The 21,747-nt window shown below is 40.1% G+C and overlaps 1 protein-coding gene across 2 annotated transcripts in view; it reads left to right on the top strand.

Annotated features, from left to right (window-relative positions):
* Nucleotides 1-9,612: 9,612 nt before the first annotated feature.
* The window catches only part of COLEC10 (collectin subfamily member 10), a 42,400-nt gene continuing 30,265 nt past the window's right edge, over nt 9,613-21,747 (top strand). Inside the window, exon 1 of one of the 2 annotated variants that reach the window (XM_036031375.1) lies at nt 9,613-10,056. In XM_036031375.1, coding sequence (XP_035887268.1) covers nt 9,909-10,056 — 148 coding nt within the window. In that variant the 5' untranslated portion in view covers nt 9,613-9,908. The remainder of the gene's footprint in view (nt 10,057-21,747) is intronic. The other variant, XM_028534022.2, reaches the window with a different exon arrangement.

Consider the following 21,747-nt stretch of genomic DNA (forward strand, 5'->3'; position numbering starts at 1 on the left):
CTTTTCAAGTTGGTTTGGCTAATTTGAACAGGCTTTCCAAAGCCCTGCTAGGAAACATGTGCTCAGGGAAACCTCTCCTCAGCCAGGTGCGTCTCCCCTGGGTCCCCAGGAGAACTGGATAGCTGGCGTGTATTTCTATTAGAATGGAAAGATGAAGAAGAAAAGAAAGAAAGAAGAAAGAAAGAAAGAAGAAAGAAAGAAAGAAAGAAAGAAAGAAAGAAAGAAAGAAAGAAAGAAAGAGAAAGAAAGGAAGGAAGGAAGGAAGGAAGGAAGGAAGGAAGGAAGGAAGGAGGGAGGGAGGAAATAATGGTAACTACATTTAAACTTCTCCATCTTCTCAACAAGATGATGATAAATTCCTTAAAGAAAAGACTGTGTCTAATAGACTAATGCAACTTCAGATATTGTACCACATAATTAATAGTATATAATTGTTTAATGAAATGAATGAATGCATTTTCATCACACATTTCTATCATTTAAACTCAGGCTCCCATCATTTTGTACCTGTATAATTACCCATTCTAATTCATCCAATATTATTCAAAAGATTGCTATATATAATTAATCATACAGCAAAAATAATGAAAATCAAGGATTTGCCTCTAACTCCACTCGGGCCAGAAGAAAGTATCGATCCTTTAGCAAGTAAAAGAGTTTGGGGATACCTGAGATCTTTAATGTAATTAATTTTATAATTAAATTTATACTTAGATTTTTCAAATATCATTTAGTTATGTGTCTACATTAATGTTTTTCTTCTCTCTGGTAATTTTCTATTTATTGCTTTAACTGACAAAGCCTCGCATCAAGACATTCCTCAGGTATACTGAACCGACACATATTGAACTGGAAACAACCTTAAGATTGTTACTGATTGTGGCTTACTGAAGCTACAAGGGCTGCTTTCCAAAGTAGAGACAAAACCAAGTGTGTCTAATGATTTCCAGGCTTATAAACCCTTGTAGAGAATTAAAATATTCCAAGAGTTTTGGAATGCAATTTTAGTGTCAGGTTTTTTGGTCCAGTTTCACAGAGATATAAATTACATCCCATACCGTTGACCAATCTTGAGTACAGACCTGGATATTTTAGTCTATGTACATGACTGTGCACCCATCACTGTCACCCAGGTTCATAGCACAGCTGTCCCCCCAACGTCCCCCTGTGCCCACGCACAGTCAGTCCTTGCTTCCACTCCCAGCCCCAGGTGCCCACTCACCTCCTTTCTGTCTTTAGCAACTTGCCTTTTCTAGGAATTGCATATAAGAGGAACTATGCAATCTCTAGTCATTTGTTTCTGGTTTCTTTACTTAGCATAGTTTGGAGAGAAGTCATCCTCCACGTTGCATGTATCAGGAGTTTTTTCTTTTACAATCGAATCATGTGCCAGTGTATGGACAAAATCCATTCACTGCTTGATGGACATTGGCATTGTTCTCAATTCTTGACTATTATAAATAATATTGTGAACATTTATGTACAAGTATTTATGTGAACATATGTTTTCATTTCTCTTGGGTAGATATCTAAGAGTTGAAACACTAGGTTGTATTTTAGGTTATGTTTAAATTTTTAGGAAAATGCCAACCGTTTTCCAAAGTGACTGTACATTTTACATCCATTTCAGCAGTGAATGAGGGTTCCAGGAGATTACACTGTCGTCAACACTTATTATTGCCCCATGTTTTATTACTAGGGTTAGTCTTTTCTGTGTGTAGTGGTAACTCACTGGAATTTAATGAATAATGACCTTAGGCACTTTTTAATACATGTATTAACTATTTTGTCTTTGTAAATATGTCTGTTCAGATATTTAGCTTATTTTTTATTTAGTCATTTGCCTTCTTATTATTCAATTGGGTACAAGTCCTTTACTGATACATGATTTACAAACATATTTTTCCAGTCTGTGACTCGTCAGTTTATTTTCTTAATGGTGTGTTGTTATTGTTGTTGTTTTTGGAACAGAAATGTTTCAAACTTTGAAGTAGTATAATTTTTCAATTTTTTTTATAAATCATGGTGTTGGTATAATATCTAAGAAATTTTGGCCTAACCCTAGGTCACAAAGATCTTCTCTTATGTTTTCTTCTGTCAGTTTTACAATTGTGTCTCTGGAATTTTTGATCCGGTCTGAGTTAATTTCTGTATGCAATGGGAAGTTCTAAGTTCATTTGTTTTCATGTGGCTAGCCAATTTTCCAGCGGCGCCCTTTGTTGAAAAGTCTACCGTTTCCCTCACTGAATTGCCCTGATACCTTCATCAGAAATCAATGCAAGAATTTATTCCCGTGCTCATTAGTCAGTTACATTAATCTGTTAGTGTGTTCTCATGCCCTACTGCATGTGGCGTCAGCCAATGGCAGCAAAGCTGCTGGGTTCTGTGGCCATCCATGTGCTGATGAAACTGCTCTTCTCACCTCCTGAGACGGGGAGAGGAGTGTGTTGGCTTCGTGAATGAAGGCCTCATACTTTTACTACTTTTACAAAAAGCTATGGCATCTTTCAAGAATAAATATGCTAAACTTGTTGTTTGCTTTGGTCAGTTGTCCGAATCCTGAAATGGCGATTTTTAATAATTTTTTTTAGTTTTATTCATGTTATGTGGAAAGGATGCTCTGATCTCTTCATATCACCATGCCTGGGACTACCTCCCCAAGAGGCATGCTTAGGGGAATAAATAGGCTTGTTGAACTTCATCTTACCACACACACACATAGGAATCGTTTACAACTACAGTAAAAGGTGAACTTTGGAGTATCTGAGTCCACATGGCAGATTGAATCTACATGTTTGTGCTCTGTTCCCTCAAGAATATCACCAAAATAACATAATAGAATAAAATAATAGTAATAATCTACAATGACAGAGAGAATGGAAGAAGCAACAGAAAAGTAACTACAGATCATCCAATGCAGTAAATGCAAAAAATAAAAGTCAATGTTAAGGGTATATTAGTAAAATTTCAGAAAATACACGATAAAGAATTCTCCTAAATGCTTCCAAGGAGAGGAAAGAAATAGTCTGTACAAAGTGTAGAGAACTGGAATGACATCGAGCTTCTCAACAGCAGCACCAGAATCTAGAAGAAAATAGAATATTTTTACATCTTAGTGTGAAAATTGCCTTCAACCTGGGATTCTATACCCAGCCAAAATGTTACATAGTTTGAAGGTAGAGTTATTATATGTTCAAACATGCAATGTCTGAAAAATGTATCTACAGCTTCGCTGTCTTTTAGGAAATTACTAGAGGACACACTGTAACAAAATGAGGAATGAAACCAAGAAAAGAAAAAAAGATGTGGTTACAGGAAAAGGAGTCGTGACCCAGATTCCCAGACAATGACAAAGACAAGTCCTAAGGTAATACCGCCACACAAGCCTGGAAAATATCTGATCTAGCTGGAGCAAGAAGCTTGAGGATTTCAGAAGAGGTATTTCTAAGGAAAGCAGTGGAGACTAGTGGAACAGTTTATGTTTTCCACAGAACTGACACATCACAAAGAATTAATATTTATCATGGGATTCATACATAGAAGGCTATGCAAAAGAAAACGATACAATTATTAAACCTTGTGAAAACAAAATAAGTACAAGAAACAAAATGTAATTATAATGCACATGTGAGTCAGCTATGAATTCTTTTTATAGCATCATTATAATATAAACATTAAGCATTGTATTAAAATGGTACATTATTAAATTATAAAGAGAAATAAAGGAAATGGGTAAGGAGGGGAATGCAGGGCTAGGGATGAAACAGAAAGAAATAACCATCATTCATATTCAGAAGTCAATGGGTAACCAAAGTGGAAAAATTAAAGTCAAGAACATCAGTATAAATTTGTTATGTAAAAATGTGGAAGAGATAAAAGAAGAAGCACTAAAATTATTGAAATAGTTTCCTTATGGGAGTAAAAATCAAAAACAGGGTGGGAACAGCAGGAGGATTCTGTTTAATTTCTCATGCCTATGAAGACCATTTGATTTTTTTTAAAAAACTATGCTTTATAAGTATAAAAGTTAAAACAGAGAGTAAAAGAATTTTATGAGTGTGTTTGCTATCATGTTGCTTTCAAATATGTGTCATTTTGTAAGCCATCCTACTAATTTCTGGTTTTTACAAATTGCATTTAATGAAATTAACTCACAAAAGAGAACTTTATTCCAGTAAAATACGTATGTGAACGGACAAAGACAAAACCCACTCCAAAGCTGAATTACACTAATTCGCCAGGAAATTCCTTCAGGATGCGAGAGTGTCATTTTGTTGCTATAGTGTTTTAACTAGTAAACACTTTTGCCTTAGGATATGCTTGTTTCATATCCTGTAGTTTATTTCCCTCCAGATATCTTCTAAGCTGGATGCATAATAATTAAAATGCACAAGAACAGATGTTGCTGAGCCTCTGTCAGGCACTAAGTTTTTTGATGTGTCGTTCCTCCCAGTAACTGTGCACGAGTGGTAGAAGAATGAATGGTGGATCAGTCTCCAGGGCCGTCATAACAAATTACCACAAATTTCGTGGCTTAAAAACAACAGAAATTTAGTATCTCGCAATTCTGAAGGCTGTAAGGACCAAATCAAGGTGTCCGCAGGACTGAGCTCCTGCCAAAGGCTCAGAGGAATAGCCTTCCTTGCCTCTTCTGCATTCTGGTGGCTTCCGGTGCCCCCTAGCTTGTGGCTGCGTAACTTCAACTTCGGCATCTGTCTTCAGATGGCCTTTTCCTGGTGTCCCTGTATTTCTCCTTTGGGTGTCACTTTATAGGGACACTTGTCATTAGATTTAGGGCCATCTAGATGATCCAGGATTGTTGCATCTTGAGATCCTTAGCTGAATTACAGCTGGGGGGACCCTTTGACTAATATGATCACGTTCAAGTTTCCAGTGACTAGAATGTAAGCGCATCTTTTATGGGGCCACCACTCAGCACATGAAAAATGGGGGGAAGAGTAATGGGGGGAAATGTCCCTTGTTATTCACTTCAGTGGCATGTCCGATTTGGACAAAAGCAAAGCTCAGCTTGGCATGTCAATGCCTTAGAAATGAAAAATTCAGAAAAATGTGGAATCACTGAAACAATTTCATAAACCAGCCAGTAATTCCTGTCTTTTTAGATTTACCATAAACCTCTTCCAACTTTACACTCACTGAAAACTTGACTGGCTTATTGTCTGTTTAAAAACTATGCTTTAAGGAGCTGACTTGTGGTTCTCAATCACCTCATTTTCTAGGTAACTTTTAAATCTCGACAGAAATCTTTCTGGCGGGCATTCAATGTTTTTCCCACGCTGAAAAGAATGTATTTCGCATAATTTGACAACTTCCTTTTGTTTATTCTATCACCTCTCCTATTTTAAAATGTATGTTATTTATTTGTTCTACCCATATTTATTGGAATATCAAGGAACCTCTACAACGTTTTTAAATAACAGCAGCAAGCTCACAATTTTTATGCATACTTACACCCCTCCCGTGAGTCACAGAGAGGGTTCTATTAATATGTTCTTCACCTTGTATTTCTTTCCTTCATCAACATATTTCTTAAAAAACTAGTCTTGTTTCCATTGTCTCACCTGCCATGCCACTCAATTTTAACTGCACCCTTGTTTGAACACTTAAGAAGAAATATGGCACATCTCTATGGGTACTGATCATAAGTAGGTGAGAGAAACTTGGGTCAATACAAGTGTGTTATTATTAATTTTTTAAAATGTATTATGACTGTTCAATACTGAGTTTCCCCGTGGACATGGGACTCTTTGTCACTCCTTTCCTCTTAACCTTTATGCAATCTCTCCCCTGAACCGTCTCATTCTTAACGTTCTCTTTAAAAGTGATTGACTCCTAAATCCCATAACTTGTTCTTCACCTTCATTTGACACTTCCATGGATTAACTGGCACCCATTATACATTTAAACTTTGTTGTCCTTTTGTTACCAGTGCAAAGTTGGTGTGCCCGATGCTTTCAAAAAGCCAAAACTCAACAGAGTCCGGAGGAAGTGCAAGTTTAGTCATTGAGAGGGCACCCACTTAGAAGATGGGAAACCTAATCCTCAAATCCATCTTACTGAAGGACGAGTTTGGGCTTCTTTTATGTCAAGAGAAGGGGAAATGGGAGGGGCAAGAGGCGACTGACCACTGCAGACCTCTGGACACCAGCAGAGCTCCTGGGAAGATTGTGCTGGTCGTTGTGAGTCCTGTCTCGAGGTTCCTGCAAATCTTTGATAAACAATAGATACTTCCCTTATCTCTTCAAGCTGCAAGCAGACTCCTCTAATGATTAGCATGTCTATGTGCAAGACTAAGCAGAAGTATTAGCCCAAAGGCCATGGGAACGGAGCAAGCTGGAAAAAGATGGAGTCAGAGAGACAAGAGATGGAGCATCTCACTGTTACACTTTGGCTTCCAAAGCCTTTGGCTTCCTCTCTGATTTACTTGCTATCCCATCCTTCCCCTTTGGGCCCCTGCATATATACACTGTGTCAACATGGATAGTCTTGAACTTCTTTACTCACCCAACGTTCTACTTGTACCTATAATCTTCATTCCCATGGCTTTCAAGTTGAAATCTCAGCTTGTGGATTCTCCCCTAGAATCAAGCCCTGCGTTCCAATCTGCCTGACTATAATCTCCATCCTGTTATTTCCCTGACTCTCACATGTACCCAGCCTCATTATTTCCGCCTCAAAGCTAATCTTTTCTTGAACCAGACTTTCTTATTTGGCAATGATATATTTTTAGTCATCTAGATTGAAGCTGAAAAGTGATGTCTAAAATCACATTTTTCTGTAAATCTTAGCTCATCGTAGAGCAGTTTTCTGTGGTCTATGAAAGTTCTCATGTTTGAATATTTACCTATTTATAAACTCCTCATCAGTGTGGAAGAAAGGGAACCAAAGTTTCTAAGCCAGATGAGAAAAAAACATCAACCCTGGAGACCATGGTCTCCATGATAAAGGAGAGCACGATACGACCACAATATTTGAGTTATTTTTAAAAGTTTTTTTTATCTGTTGCTCTCAACATTCAGTGAGTTATCAAATAGTATACATTTGTCTTCTTCAGGGCTCCAAAAGAGTGGGCACAGAGACTGATCTCTAAAGATGTTCATCACAGTTTTATTTATATTAGTAGTCTTAGAAATCTTAAATTCCCAACAATAGAGCATTGTTCAATGAAGTAATGTTTTACATATAAAATGTGGGATGAATAATCTATAGCAATTTAAATGTTGGTCTAATGGTCTATTCATTAATTTAGAAAGCTATTTATATCCATTTTGAGGTTTTTTAAAAAGAGGTTTCAAAAAACAGTAATAGGATAGCCCAAAGAAAAATACTAAAGGTGATTATTTGCTTCAAGCTGTTACCAGCGGATTTCTGTGTAAAAATGTAATTGATATCTTTTCATCATGTGCCAAGAAATGCTTTAAAAAATAAATGACAGAAGTGACATAGATTTAGAATAGTTTAAACAACGGAAAGAACACCTATTTTCAAAGGATCATAGAATTCAAAAAGCCCATTAAATACCAAGTCCTAATTCACTTTATCTACCTTGTGGCAATTGAAGTGGAGGGATTTGCTCTAGATCGTATACCTGGTTGTGACAGATGGGGGATCTGAAGCCTCGAACACCATTCCACCAACTCTCACCGGTTCCCTAGCACTGGTCACATGACAAATGCATCTACTCGGGGCAGTTTCAGCATGTGGGAAAATGAATGCATCCTCAAAACTTAAGCATATTGACCTTTATGAGAACCAAATAACATTTTAAAGCAGGAATTTTTTGAAATAATCTGTACTCGACTTCTTTTTGTCCCTTTTTCAGTGTGTAACTATGCCAGGATTCTACAGAGAAGCAGAACTAACAGGATAGATCTATATCCATATCTATATATCTATATAGATATTTACCTCTGTCCCTATATACCTGTAACCATATATCTACCTAGAAAGAGAAAGATCTGTTGTAAGCACTTGGCTCACATGACAACAGAGGCTGGGAAGTCCCCTCCCTGTCAAGCCCCAGGATCTGCAAACTGGAGCACAGGAGAGCGCGTGGCACACTTTCAGCGTGAGCTCAAAGGCCTGAAATAAAGCGAGGCAGTAGCGTGAGTCCCAGTTCAAGTTCAAAAGCCCCTAAACCAGGGCAGCTGATGCTGGAAGCTCCGTTTCAGGGACCTGAGAAGACCGAAGTCCCAGCTCCAGCGTCAGGCGGAGAGCAAATTTTTCCTTCTCCTGCCTCTTTGTTCTACTCAGGACTTCAAAAGATGGGAGGAGGCCCACCCGCACTGGGGGCGGGGCGGGGCCAATGTGCTTCACTCCGTCCACCGCTTCAAAAGCCGGTCGCACCTGGAAACACCTTCACAGACGTGCTCAGAAATACCATTTAGCCGAATACCTGGCAGCTTGTGATTCAGTCAGGTTGACATAAAATTAGCCATGACAATGGCCTTCAGTCAATCACATAACTTTTGTGAGCCTTGGGTACTTTGTCTGAAAACTGGGGGGATGGCTGTGTATTTCACAGGGCTCTTGCTTCAGAGCAAGCAAGGCCCTGCCAACACCTTGACCTCAGACTTCTAGTCTCCAGGCTGTGAGATGCTAAGTTGTTGTTGTTTAAGCCACTCAGTGTGTGGTCCTTTGTTAAAGAAGCCCTAGGAAACAAATACACCTTTGTTTCTTAGATGGAGCATTATGTCTCTTAGGGATAATTCTTTACTAGGCCTTACCGTGACCTGTAAGGGCCTACACTTTGGAAAGAAGGTCCAAAACCCCTCTGGCCCAACTCCTTGTTAGTGTGCCTCTTTAAGAATTGAGAAGATAAGGTATCTCCCTGCTATATGTTATTCTGGTTCTAGTTTTTCAGTATCTTACTATGCTTCAGCTATTTATACAGGTCATGGGTCATGGGTTGATGGAATAGATAAGGATGTGGATGGATGGATGGATGGATGGAGAGAGAAAAATCTCTACTTCTATCATATCTATATATCCTATATCTATAGCTGTCTTATCTATATCTACCATGCTTTTTAATAAACATAACACCCCAAGCTTTTTCCCCCATTTTACCAAAAACTCGCTAAAAACATTATTTCAATAAATGGTCATATCATACTCTCTTATGTTTGTATTTACTAAGATTTTCCAATCATTACTATACTTTTAGGCAATCAGTGCTCCTTCCTCTTTTTGTCACATCTTTCAAATGAGGCTTTTTCCACAATTCAGAATTTTTTTAAGGCAGTGTACAGAAGGACAATTACTAGGCCAAAGGCTATAAACATTTTTAATGTTCTCGACATTCTTGCCAAACTGTCTTGCAGTAAAACTGGTACCCTTTCCTTTGGGGTTAAATCCCAAGAAAATTATATGGAGCAAGAGAAGGAAATAAGGTCATGGAGAGCAATGGGAATTTGGTTTTCTACCACCGCAAACAAGTAATGAATATTTCCTTATGAAAAACTCAAATCCATGCATGCTTCTCATACAACATGGAGGCAATTCAAGCAATCGCTGGCTTCCTCTTTCTGGAAGCCCAGCACTGAAATGCAGGATGTTAAATTGTCAGTCCACTTACTGCCCAGAAGGCATCTCTGTTGTCTCTGTTCACTGGAATGTTTCCCCTGACCTGCTCACTTGATCGTTAAGTTCAGAGATAATTTTCAATAAACTGTTGTCACTTGAAAATAAACAGTCTGGACAATGTATGGTCTGCTTGGAATACTGGGAAGATAAACAAGCTGGGATGCATCTTCTGGTCTTTGTAGGTCTTTTCGGAATGCGTGCTCCAGAGACTTGACTTTCTTCCCCAGAGCAGAAAGTTTGATTTCAAGGACAGCTGTTTGTCCGGCACTCCTGGGCGACCCTTTTCCTGAAGGACCACAGCGATGGGTGGCTTCGGAGTCTCGCTTCAAAGACACGAGCTCGTCCTCCTGGTGCTCTTCCTTCTGCAGATTCAGAGTCTGGGTCTGGACACAGAGAGTCACGCTCCCTCTGAAGTCTGTGCCACACACACAATTTCTCCAGGACCCAAAGGTGAGGCAAGGAAAGCACAGTTGTCATCTCTCGTCAGTAAGCTCTCTCCTGTCCTCTCTCAGCCCCTTGCTGGCTCTCAGTGACTTCCTCTGCTCCACTCCAGAGTTCCTCCCACTTTGCTTCTGTTTTGGAAAATCAATGGCCTGTGACTTATTTCTACATTTCCCTTGATGTGAACTAAGGGAATTTTAGAAAAGGGTATGATGGAACCGATCCAGGGCGGGGGGAAAACCTCCTCTTCCAGGCTGCTCTAGAGAAAGACACACAAACAAAACACTAGTCTTCAGTAATCCTTCCCTTTCAGGGGTTTCCAACCCACAGCCCATGAGCTGCGTGCAGCCCAGGATGGCTATGAATGCAGCCCAACACAGCATCGCAAATTTACTCAAAGCATGACGAGATTTTCTTGTTGTTGTTTTCACTGGTGTTTGTATATTTCGTGTGCCGCCCAAGACAACTCTTCTTCCTCCATTGTGTCCCAGAGACACCGAAAGGTTGGGCACCCCTGCGAGTTTAAAGCATCTTGGGCTGTTTTCATCCCAACTCCTTCCCCATACCGATTCTGCTAAAGCTGCTCTACAAAGCTCAGTTGAGTAAATATTAAACCTTCTGTAGATATCACACACAGATGGGCTGCTGGGTTCCAATGCAGAGGAAAAAAGTGTTGTCAAGGACTGGAAGTAGTATACAGATGCACATTTCTTTATTTGAAAGAGCAGTCTGTGTGCCAAGTGCCTGTAGCTGAAGGCTAATAGAACACTGCAAAAATTTTTCAAGTGGAGCCAAGGTCTAAATGTGCTTCAAGCAACCGGCTGATAAAAAATGCTGCTGTTTTCCTGGTTTCAGCTCTGACCCCTTTGTTCTGAAAGCGGTCACTGCAGTCCAAAGCGGTGCTCCCTCATTAGTAATTCATGCTATGCCTCTCCGGGCTATGGGGTGGAAGAATTACAGCTGCTTAAAATTTTAAGCAGAAAAGGGGTCTTTCAAAAAAGAAACAACCTAGAAATATATCACCTTATGCTTGTCAGTTATTTAAATGTTTATTGCTTAACGTGCATTTTTCTTAATCAGTGAATTAATTTCCTCATAAGATTGCAATTCAAGTTTTAACCTTTGATACCACAAAATAAATGCAGGCAGAACCACGAGACCTTGGGGCTTCCTAATAATTTCTTGGGTGAATAAATGAATAATGTGAGGGCAAATGTTTAGAAAAGAAAGTTTTCATGAGAAATAAAGTGTTTACTTAAAACCATTGCTAGACTTTCCATAGAGTATAGGAAGCTTTGTATTATTTCTAGGTCATTACGGAGAATGCTGGAAGTTAAAATTTTCCCTGTTCTCGCAAATAGGAGAGTCCATTTGAAAATAGCACTGTTAAACAATTTTTCTTGCAAAGAAACTGTAATTTTCAAACTGGAAGAATAATGGACAACATGTTGTTAAAATAATGTCCAAAATGTAATATTCAACAATTCTAATTCATTCCAATCCAGTGAACATATCTCAAATGCCTCCTAAACGCCAAGCGGTGTTGTAGGCACAAGATATGCATTGAATAATATACGGGGTCCGGCAGACGTAGGGCCTGCTTGAGTGTGGTTGGTAGGGTAATAATACGGGTGTGGTGATTCATAGTTTTAACTTGAACATTTCACCTACACTGTCATATGGTGTGCCTAAGTGTGATATTGTTGTGTTACAGAATGACATGCTTATGATTTTATAATGAAAGACTTTTTAAATAAAAAAGGGGGTGTTATTTGTGCCAGACCCTGTATATAAGTGGTGTGAGCAATGGAAAGAAAAATGATCTAGGGAGGAAAACAAAGGACATTTGATATGCGTTACATGCCAGGAGGGTGTCCACCATGAGTCTTCCTGGTCTCATTTCTTTGCTTAACAGAAAACTCTTCCTTTCCTGTTGGAAACCCTATTAAGACCCCAAACAATGGAAACCTCTTTAACTCTCTTCCTGAGCCTGTGTAGACATCGCGAGATGCTTACAAGCCAGAAAGGTGACAGAGTGAAGGAGTGGTCCTGGGGAAGAAAGGCTGGGGAGTTCTCGGGAACCCTGGGTTCCGGAGCTAAGTCTGTTATGAATCTACTCTGATTGCTTCTTCTTCCCCCAGAGCCTGGGGACGTGGCGTGCAGCGGATTCTAAGTTCCTTTCTCATTAAAGAGATGTCATGGTTCTGGAATGTGCTGACTACCTGCTAACGCTCCAGCAGCATGTGAGGTGGGAACAGCTTCCAGCCAAGGAAGATTCTGTCCTAGAATTTCTGTCGACATTTCCAGCTGGGGATTAGATGGCAAACTCCTGGGGGAGGGCCCAGTTGGCTCCTCCTTTTTCTCTTTACGAATTGCCCCCGGTGCAAGGTCAGCCCATCACCGTTGCCCTGCCTCTGCCCCAGGCACTGTGCTAAAAGTGGGTACAATGAAAAACAAGGTACTGTGTGTCTTCTCTCAAGATATAACCTACCATCGACCCTCCCTGATTCCTTCATTTAGCATGGTGACAGCCCCTGGACAAGGCAGATTTGTTTATTTAGCTTTACAAAATGAGCAAAACAAAAAGGCAAAGCCTAGTGGCCAAGGAAACATTTTTAAAAGCTGTTGCTTTTGTTCAATACTTTTTTCCCTAAGATCACGCTGGTCTATACTTTTCTCCATGGCTGATCATTACGATATGGTATTTACTAGCACTGTGCTCAGAAACGTCAAGATACTCTGAGAAATAGACAATACATGGAGTTTCCCTTAGATTCACCTTGGAGGCTGGGAACTAAATAAATTATTTAGAGTTGCAGGTGCAAAACCAGTTATGCTAAGCCATCATATAATAGGTTTCCTCATGCACGGACACCATATTTCACTGCATTATTTCCCAAGCATGACTTAGTAGAAAGGTATTAGCTTCAATCTGTTTGATCTTCAGAATGCTATTACATCTATTTATGCCTCAGCGGTTCTGGATTTTTTTTTTTTTGTAAAATGGGACTCAATCACAGACCCGTTTTGAAAATAATATAAGGTAATCAGTATAAATTTTAGGCTGTGTAGACATCACAATAGATACTTAAATTCTATTTATCTTTCTTTCCTCTCCCTATCTAGGCCTGTCTGTTGGGTAAAAATTTCAACAATAAGCATTATTCCAGTTGTCAAAACTTCTTCAGATAAAGCTACCTTTATTTTTTTCTTTCTTTGCCTTAAATATATGATTTTATTCTGCTTAGTAGGAAAACACTTTTTTCCCCTACCTTTAAGAAATTGTCTTTAAACAATTTATGTGAAATTCTGACCTCTAGTGGTTTTACTTAAAAACAACAATAACAAGAAATCTTAACAAGATGTGTTAAAAAGAATTTTAAAACCAGTAAGAAACATTGAGGCGATGCTTAATAATTTCTAATGACCTTTGAAATACACTATCTTGTTTAGTTTTCATGACTGCCCTATCTATTAGAAATACTTTAAACTTAAAGATAAGGAAACAGCATTAATGAAGCCAAGTGGAGTGCCCAAGGTCTTTAAGTAGATACAGCACAGTCAGGCAACTTGAACTTTACCCCTAGCCTTCTGGCTCTGGGTCCAGTGTCATTCCATGACATCCACTGGTTTCTATGAGAACCAAGTTTTGAAACACTGCCCATTGACCCTTTTTTTATAACAAATGGATAAGGCAGCACCTAAGAACATGGGGTTCATGTAACCCTCCAGCCCAACATTGTCCTAGGTACCCAAACATGCTAAAAGTGATGATGTGCCTCCTCTGATAATTAACTCTGCAATTATATCAGTCTATTTGCAAATTCATGATATTTTACCCTCTTACTTATTTTGGCTTCTGCCAGAGTCTTCCTTGAGGAGCTCTTTCTTTCAATGACATTTGTGTGTCCTTTGCCGTCCATCTCGCTTCTCCTTACTTCTTCCAGGTCATTTCAAACCTCTCTCCCACTTGCAGTTTGCTCTCAGCATTCTTGCTTTGTCTCTCATTTCTGACCCAGGAACTTTGCCCTTGACATTCTCTCTGTCTGGCCTAATCTTACCACAGGTCTTCCAAAGGATAGATCGTCTTCACTCATTTAGGTTTTAGCTGAGATGCCATTTGCATGGTGTGGCCCTGCCTGACTACCCTCTCCCTCTCTGTCATAGTTCCCAAGGCTGTTTAGTATTTTTAGGGACTTACTACTCAATGAAAATCCCTTGTGTATTTATGCATTTATCATCACTACTAGAATGTAAGCTTCTGGAATGTAGGGACCCTGACCATCTTGCTGAGTGTGTTTTCCTACTGCTTAGAAGAGTTGCTGACACATAGGTGCTCGATAAATATTTTTGGTTAAATGAGTGAACCCCAATTATCAAAGATCCCCCAATATTTTAGCTCGTGGCTCTGACCTATTCATACAGTTCCTTGAACATGCTTTCCATGTATGTCGTGCACTTTCAAAAAAAGGACTGCTCCTTTTATGCAAATGCTTCCCAGAGGAGGATGGATCCTGGGCGTGCACTGCCACGGTGCCATTTCTTCAGTGGTCAAAGAGCTTCCCCACCAGCAGCCACCACTTTTCTGCAAATACAAGAGTCCCAGGCTTCCCCGATGTCCCTGTCCCAGCCTAGCCCAACCACTGACTGGACACCACCCCACTCAGCAAGGCAGGCTTTCCATTCACGGCCTCTGAGGCCACTGCAGCTCCTATACATCACCGTCGTGGCTCCTGCACACATGCGGCCTGTGACAAACTTATGGGGCTAGGAGAGTGAGTCTCTCCTCCCTCAGCAGGACTCTGCTGAGAGCCACAGCCACTGCAGTAGGGTGGTCATGCCAACACACTGGACAGTTGCCGTCCACCTTTGCACTGTGTGGGTGCTTTACAGCCATTTTTAAATTTAACTACCTCATTAGACTCAGAAAAACATTATAATAATCATTTAACAGTTGAAGAAACTGAGGTTCAGAGCTATTAAATCACTAGCGTAAAGCCACACAGTTAGAAGGTAGCAGGTTGGAACTCCATCTTGTTTTACAATAGTTGGGCTCCATGCCCCAATCAGCCAGAGCAGGCCCTAGGCAGGGTTGGCGGTCCCATAGTATTTTACGGGTTTGCTTAATGCTCTTACTGGTCACTGTGGAGCTCATGCATGGGTAGACCAGGCGACACATGTGAGTGCCGGACTACAGGGGGTGCACATGGCTTTGCCATGAAGAAAGCCTTATAAGACTCCCTTCTGTCTTCTGAAACAATTTCTTTCTCAGCAAACCCCTTAGCCTCCAGAAAATGAACTTCTATCTGGCCATGTAGCGTTTTACTGTTCGCGGCTCCGGATCCCAGGAATGGACACGGTTTGAGTTGTTCCCAGGAGTCTTCTCAGCCCCCAAACAGACAGATGGCCACATCGGCCCAGAAGTGTCCGTATCACCTTCACACTCACACTGGGAGTCTCGCTACCTATAAATTAACACTCAGAAATAATTTGGCTTCACCCCAATTGTTTTTACATTTGGGAACACTAAAGTCCAGAGAGGTAAAATAACATGTTCCATCTGCATCACAGTCACTAACTGGAGGCAGGGTGGCCCTAGAGCTCACGTCCCGGATTCCCCAGCCAATCACTGATCTCCTTCCGCCTCATTGTATCACTGTCCTCTTGTTCCATCATTCTCACTAAGCGTAAGATGACCCTCCCTCAGCTTTATAAATTAACACTCTAAAAGAAGTTCCGCGAGGTCAACGTGCAAACATACCACAGAATCGTTTTAATTCAGTCACCTTGATATAAATTAAGCTGCTAATTTCTTTTTGGTGCCTTTAGCAGAGAGGTTAAGCAAGTAGGTATTTTCCTGAAACCTTTATATTAATTGTAGTCATCAATGGGATCCTTTCATTATGAGTTTTAATATGTATTTTGTGCATAAGGACAGACCAACATTTTAAGGGGCTTGTCTTATTTTAACTTTATATTTCAACGTGTGGGTGTGCTGAATCTTTTTTTTTGTTTCTCCTTTCCCCTTTGGATCGATGCCAAAAACCATTTTGAGGTTTTGTCAGAAGGGGGAGAACAAGGTTCTGGCCAATCCCAGTGTGGGCAAAGATGTGTCAGGAGGTGCTGCATGCTGATGACCAGAAAAAAAAACAGTTGGTTTCATTTAGAAATGCCATTTCTCTCTGCATCTCTCTTACATAACAATCTGGCTGTATATCAGTCACTACTAGGAACCGTACGAATAGGTACATGCATGTCCTAAAGATCATGGGTTTTGGAGACAAAGTGCATGGTTTTGAATTGGAGCTCTGCCACTTTCTCCCTGGGTGATCTTAAGCCTTAATGTCCTCATTTATTAAATGATGACAATGATGCTGCTCATCTCAAATGCTTATTTTGAAAATTGAAACACATTTACCGTGTAGATCAGCTATCATTGTTTTTTTCGTTAGCTTCCATTGCTATTACTGGTCACCATGAGCTTCCTCCATCCCCACCTCCCTAAAGAAAGGCTCACTGGCTGTAAAGATGGCTCCGCAAATAGAAGTCTACCAGGGAGCTGTTCCTTGCTGCCATTTCCTGACTACGTTCAGTCCCGCTGCAAAGTCAACTTTTATTCATCAAAAGCTCACAGACTGAGAGCACCCATCCTCTTTACCAATGCCGTCTTCTTTTTTAGTTCTACTTCTGAGCCTGGTGTTCCTCATCGGTAAAATGGGAATAACGACCTTATCAGTATCCCTAGGGATGTAATCAGATTAAGTGAGTTAAGACACACAAAACCAAGCCTCAGTTTTCTCATCAGTAACTTGAGATGATAATACAGTGTGACGACTTCCTGGGGTGAGAGTGAGGAATGAAGGAATTAAGCCACATAAAGTAACAAACACTGTCCCTAACACATTGTCAAGAACTCTGTCAATATTAGCAAACCATCCATGAGCAAAACCCAAGGGAGAGTGAGAATATTTTTTCCTGTTTTGGGTTTTTTTTGTTGTTGTTGTTATTCTGTTTTCTTCCTTTAAGGAGTATTTCCCTTCAGCTACTGTCCGTGCCCCAGGAAGACAATTCTGTCATCCTTGGGTCATTGACAATATGTGTAGATGCCTCTCACTCTTCTGCTTTGTGTTTATGAAATTCTTCTTCTGGAAACTTCCTCAGTTCTGCTAGAAATGATTTTGTTTGGCCTCCCTTCATCTTTTCCAGATATTCCAACCCATAACCAGTCTGTCTGTTTTTTTACACCACATATTTGATTTGCAATACCCTATAATTTTACAAAATTCTTTAAATTGTGTTTTATGGCTTTTTTGGCTCTTTTATAAAAGAGCTGTAAATACACACAGTAAAAATCTGACACTCAGAGACTCAAGTGAAGTAGCATCTAAATAATGTCATTGTTTTTGAATTATTTATCATGATCATTCTTGATTTGAAAACTCTGAAAGGATCATTTCATGTCCCTTGTGGCCACTTGGCAATACATTTATCTGTTAAACAAATTATACAAATATGCATCTTTAGAATTTACAAAGGGTTTATCCATTATTTTACTTTAGCTCCACTGACATACTACAGGAATTATTGTCCCTATTTAAAGAGAAAGAAACTACAGCATGTCACTCTTGCATGCGATCTGACTGCACAGCTACAAGCAAGCATCCTGAGGATACACCCTCTTCCATTTCCACCTCCCTAACCATGGAGGAATAACCCCACTCCAATTTGGCCAACGAGATGAGCTAAGACATCGTCTCAGGCAAAATCAGCTGTGTCTTTAATAAGACAGGTTAGACACACTGATAAAACCCAATTCCTGAAAGTGGTGACTCTTATTGCTTTTTCCTGCGCTTGAAGAACTTCTGAATTTTGAGGGTCATCTGTTTGACCTCACCCAGGGAGGAGTGTATGTGCAAGGCGTTATTAATAATACTGGGTGCAGTCAGAAATAGTTTGCATGGCATTGTTTTGCCTGGCCTGAGACGACAAATATCCAGAAAAAAATTGACATTCATAGCCAGAAGTTGGCAAAGGGGTCCCCTTTCTCTCACCAGACCACATGCCGAGGGACCAAATGACAGGCTAACCAAAAAGACGAGGCCCGTAGGTGTCCAACTTTTGTTGGGAAATGGTGTGTGGTAGCAAGTGTGACAATATGCTCCAGACCCAAGTGAAAGCCCCCAAAGAGGCTGAGAGACTTCGATATACCTTAGAGGAGGGTCTTTGGAATGGATGATATCAAAACAGTGTATCAGTGCCACCAAGCAGTTGAAGACAAGGCTGGACAGTGCCACCAAGGATCATGGGGCAAAGCCCGTGCTGGACCACAGACACAGGCTGGATGCACTGGAAGGAAGCTCACACAGAGTGTTTGAAGGTGAGGGATATGACCTGCTGTCCTAGATCGGAGCACACCTAAGGCCATGTGTTATTTTTCTAAGTAAAATGAGCTCAACATTTTAGTTAACTTTATATATGTATATATTTTTTTCATGATCAGGAAAGCCATGTTGTTGTTATTCTAATGTGGCCCAACCATGTGCAACTTCCTCTTGCTTCCTCTTTCTGATTCCATAATATTTTAAGTCTGAACAGATGAGTATATGCAAAACAAAAATTCCCAGCATTCGCTGCTGCCAAGGTATTCCTGTTCCTGTCTATAAGGCTTTACTGCTGGGAAATGTATCTCCCCCAAATGCCTCATATCACTGCCTATTCTCCTGTAGGTCTTCCTGCCTTACTTTTTGGAATCAGAAATATGGGTGTAGTGGGAGATTAGGACTCAGTATTCCACAATGTCGAAAACCATCATTAATGCAACAAAGTAATTGACTCAATCATCTGGTCATTGTAGACTGAATCTTAAAGCTGAGATTTAAGTCCAATCTGAATTCAGCAGAAGAGGAACTGTTATCCTACCTCCTTTTAAGTAAATATAATTGATTTTTTAATAAGAAGGTAGAGCACAGAATTAGATACCCTATTCCAGCTCCAGTGGCTTCGATGTAAATAGAAACTCAGTACATTTTGTTAACCCAGTTGTCATTGTACCTTGCGTTTTCTTTTTTTCTTTTTCTTCTTCTCCTCCTCCTCCTTCTCCTCCTCCTCCTCCTTCTTCTCCTCCTCCTCTCTTCTTCTTCTTCATTTCCTCCTCCTTCTTGTTCTTCTTCTTCCTCCTCTTCCCCTTCCCCTTCTCATTCTCCATCTTCTTCCTTCCAGTTTTCACACTATTTTGTAGAAATTGTGAGATTGTATCGGATTTGACCAACCAAATGACAGTTTAAACCAAAGAAGCCAAAGAAAGTGTTTGAGTAGAAGAATGAAATAATCAGATTGTTTCTCTGGCAGACAATCTCTTGGCGGAGTTGAGGATGGACTAAAGGATGCAAGAAGCTCCTGGCAGGACATGAATTAAAAACAGGAGATAAATGAGGGCTGTTAAGATAGGGAGAAGGGGGAGGGTATTAGGGGGACTTTCAGAAGCAAGACTGGCAGGTTATAATGAGTTCTAAATCTTGTTTGAGCTGCCCGTCGACGGTCAGATGGAAAAGTCCATAGACAGATGGAAAGAGGTGCCATAAATATTTCTTAGGCATTTCTTCTCTACAAAAGCTAATCACACAACCTCCAGTCTTGACCCGTAGTTTTTCTACTTTGTGACAGTCATCAATCAGGACCCTTCTATTCCCTCTGAGTTTTGGGATTTCCATGGATTGGGATATTAGCGTACATAATGGCAGTGTTATCACTTATATTTAATAACAATACTCTGCTTTTTTAAAGAATGGTTTTTGCCCCACTTGGGACTAAAAAAATTTTGGACAAAATATTGTATGTCACATGTTTAGGGTGTTGTAAACATTTCAGTGCCAGAAGCACAAATCTCTGGAAGCAAAAATAAGCATCAGCCAGAAGTTGCAGATCCACACAGCCAGGGTATGGGCTGGAGGAGGCATGGCTTCCCATTGGCTACTTCTTCTTATCCCTTTAATTTTTAGTGGCTAGGAATTTTAAGTAGCCTATTGGATGGCTCTGTCATAATGCAATATTTCTGGAGTGTGCACTGCGTGCCAGGCACCGTTCAACCCTCCGTCTGCATGATCACACTCGCTCCTCTCACCAGCACCCTGGGAGAGATATTTCACTGTTCTGAACTCCCGATGAAGAACCTGAGGCCAAAAGAATTTGAATAGGTTACTCAAGTCTCGCAGCCGATGAGTGATGGAGCCAGGTCTTGAGCTCAGCACTGCAGCCCCAGATCCCATGCTCCCAACCACTGCATCGTATTGCAGAAGCACGCCACTTAGTCTCGGATGGATAGATTTTTCCTTGCACTTGCTTCTACTGACTTGGCTGTGAATGCATCTTAATAATGAATGATATGTAAAGGCAGAAGAAAATCTGCCCAACAAAACTTAGTGTTGTATTTTTCATTAAGTACAATGTTAGTTTTTTGTGTTTTTTTTTTTTCTCTCTTCCCTGTTACACAGACACACAGTGACTGCAAAAGACTTGCAGGCCCAAAATAATAATTCTTTTTAAACCAAATAGGCCTGAAAACAAAGAGTGGATGCTTTATAATTTAAGTAAGAAAGACCATAGGATTCTTGAAATCTGTAGGTTTTTGTTTTTTTATTTTTTGCTAGGTTGTACAGGGACAAGTTGAAGGGCAAATGAAGTCCATGGGTCCCTAGAATTGAACAGACACAGATAAGGAATTGGTTGACATCATGGTCATGCATATGAATGACCTGGCTTGGGCCATAGTAAGCACCCAACAAATATCGCTCTTATCATTATTGTCGGTGATATTACTGTTAGAAACGTTAATCACAATGTCTCCTAACAGATTGTATTTTCTTGCATTTGTTCAGCACATGAATATTGAAAAAGCATTTTCATTTTATCTCCTTCATATGTTATCTTGTCATCTGAGGAGATGTATGTAAAAGCCTAGTCTTCTCAGCCCCACATCCACTGATATTTCCAAAGGTTCACCTTGTAGACGCCCAAAAAACACGTGGCAATATCCCTCTTGTAACATTCGGGACGTTGCTAAGGTCTCAAGTGTGCTTCCTTCCTGCAAACTTTTAGGTTTAGATCATGTCTTATGGGATACAGCGCTATGTTCCTAGCACCCAACCAGGACTTAGTAGCTAATAGAAACTCAATAAATATTTGTTCAAGGAATGAATGAGTGAGCAAACTGTGAGGTTTTGAACAGCTCTTGAGAAAAATGTGCAGAATATCTGCCCTTATCACAAAGAACTTAGACTCTAACTAGTTGGCACTAATACAAAAAAAATTACGTAACAATGCAGTTTTAAATAATGCTTTAGAGCAGTGACAAGGACCCATCTGGTGACTTGCCGAGAAAATAATTCCGTCAATGAATTCAGAGAATTTAGAATTTAATTTCAGACAAGACTTGTGGGTAGTATTTATAAGGGGAAAGAAATCCTCAGCTCCCTTATATAATTTCTGTAAGTGCAGGAGTATTTCATGCTCGTTATAACATAACATTTATAACTATGAACAAAACACATACAAAGACAAAGCTAAGGTTCTCTGTTTTCACTGGACACCCTTCCTTTTCCGGACACACCCCTTCCATGTAACCATCACTAATAGCCTGTTATTAATGTTTGTTTCCATATTCATTCTGCTTATTTATTCTTTCTTCTAAATGGGATCAGATGC

The sequence above is a fragment of the Phyllostomus discolor genome, chromosome 7 (genome assembly GCF_004126475.2).
Source record: "Phyllostomus discolor isolate MPI-MPIP mPhyDis1 chromosome 7, mPhyDis1.pri.v3, whole genome shotgun sequence".
NCBI classification, from domain to species: Eukaryota; Metazoa; Chordata; class Mammalia; order Chiroptera; family Phyllostomidae; genus Phyllostomus; species Phyllostomus discolor.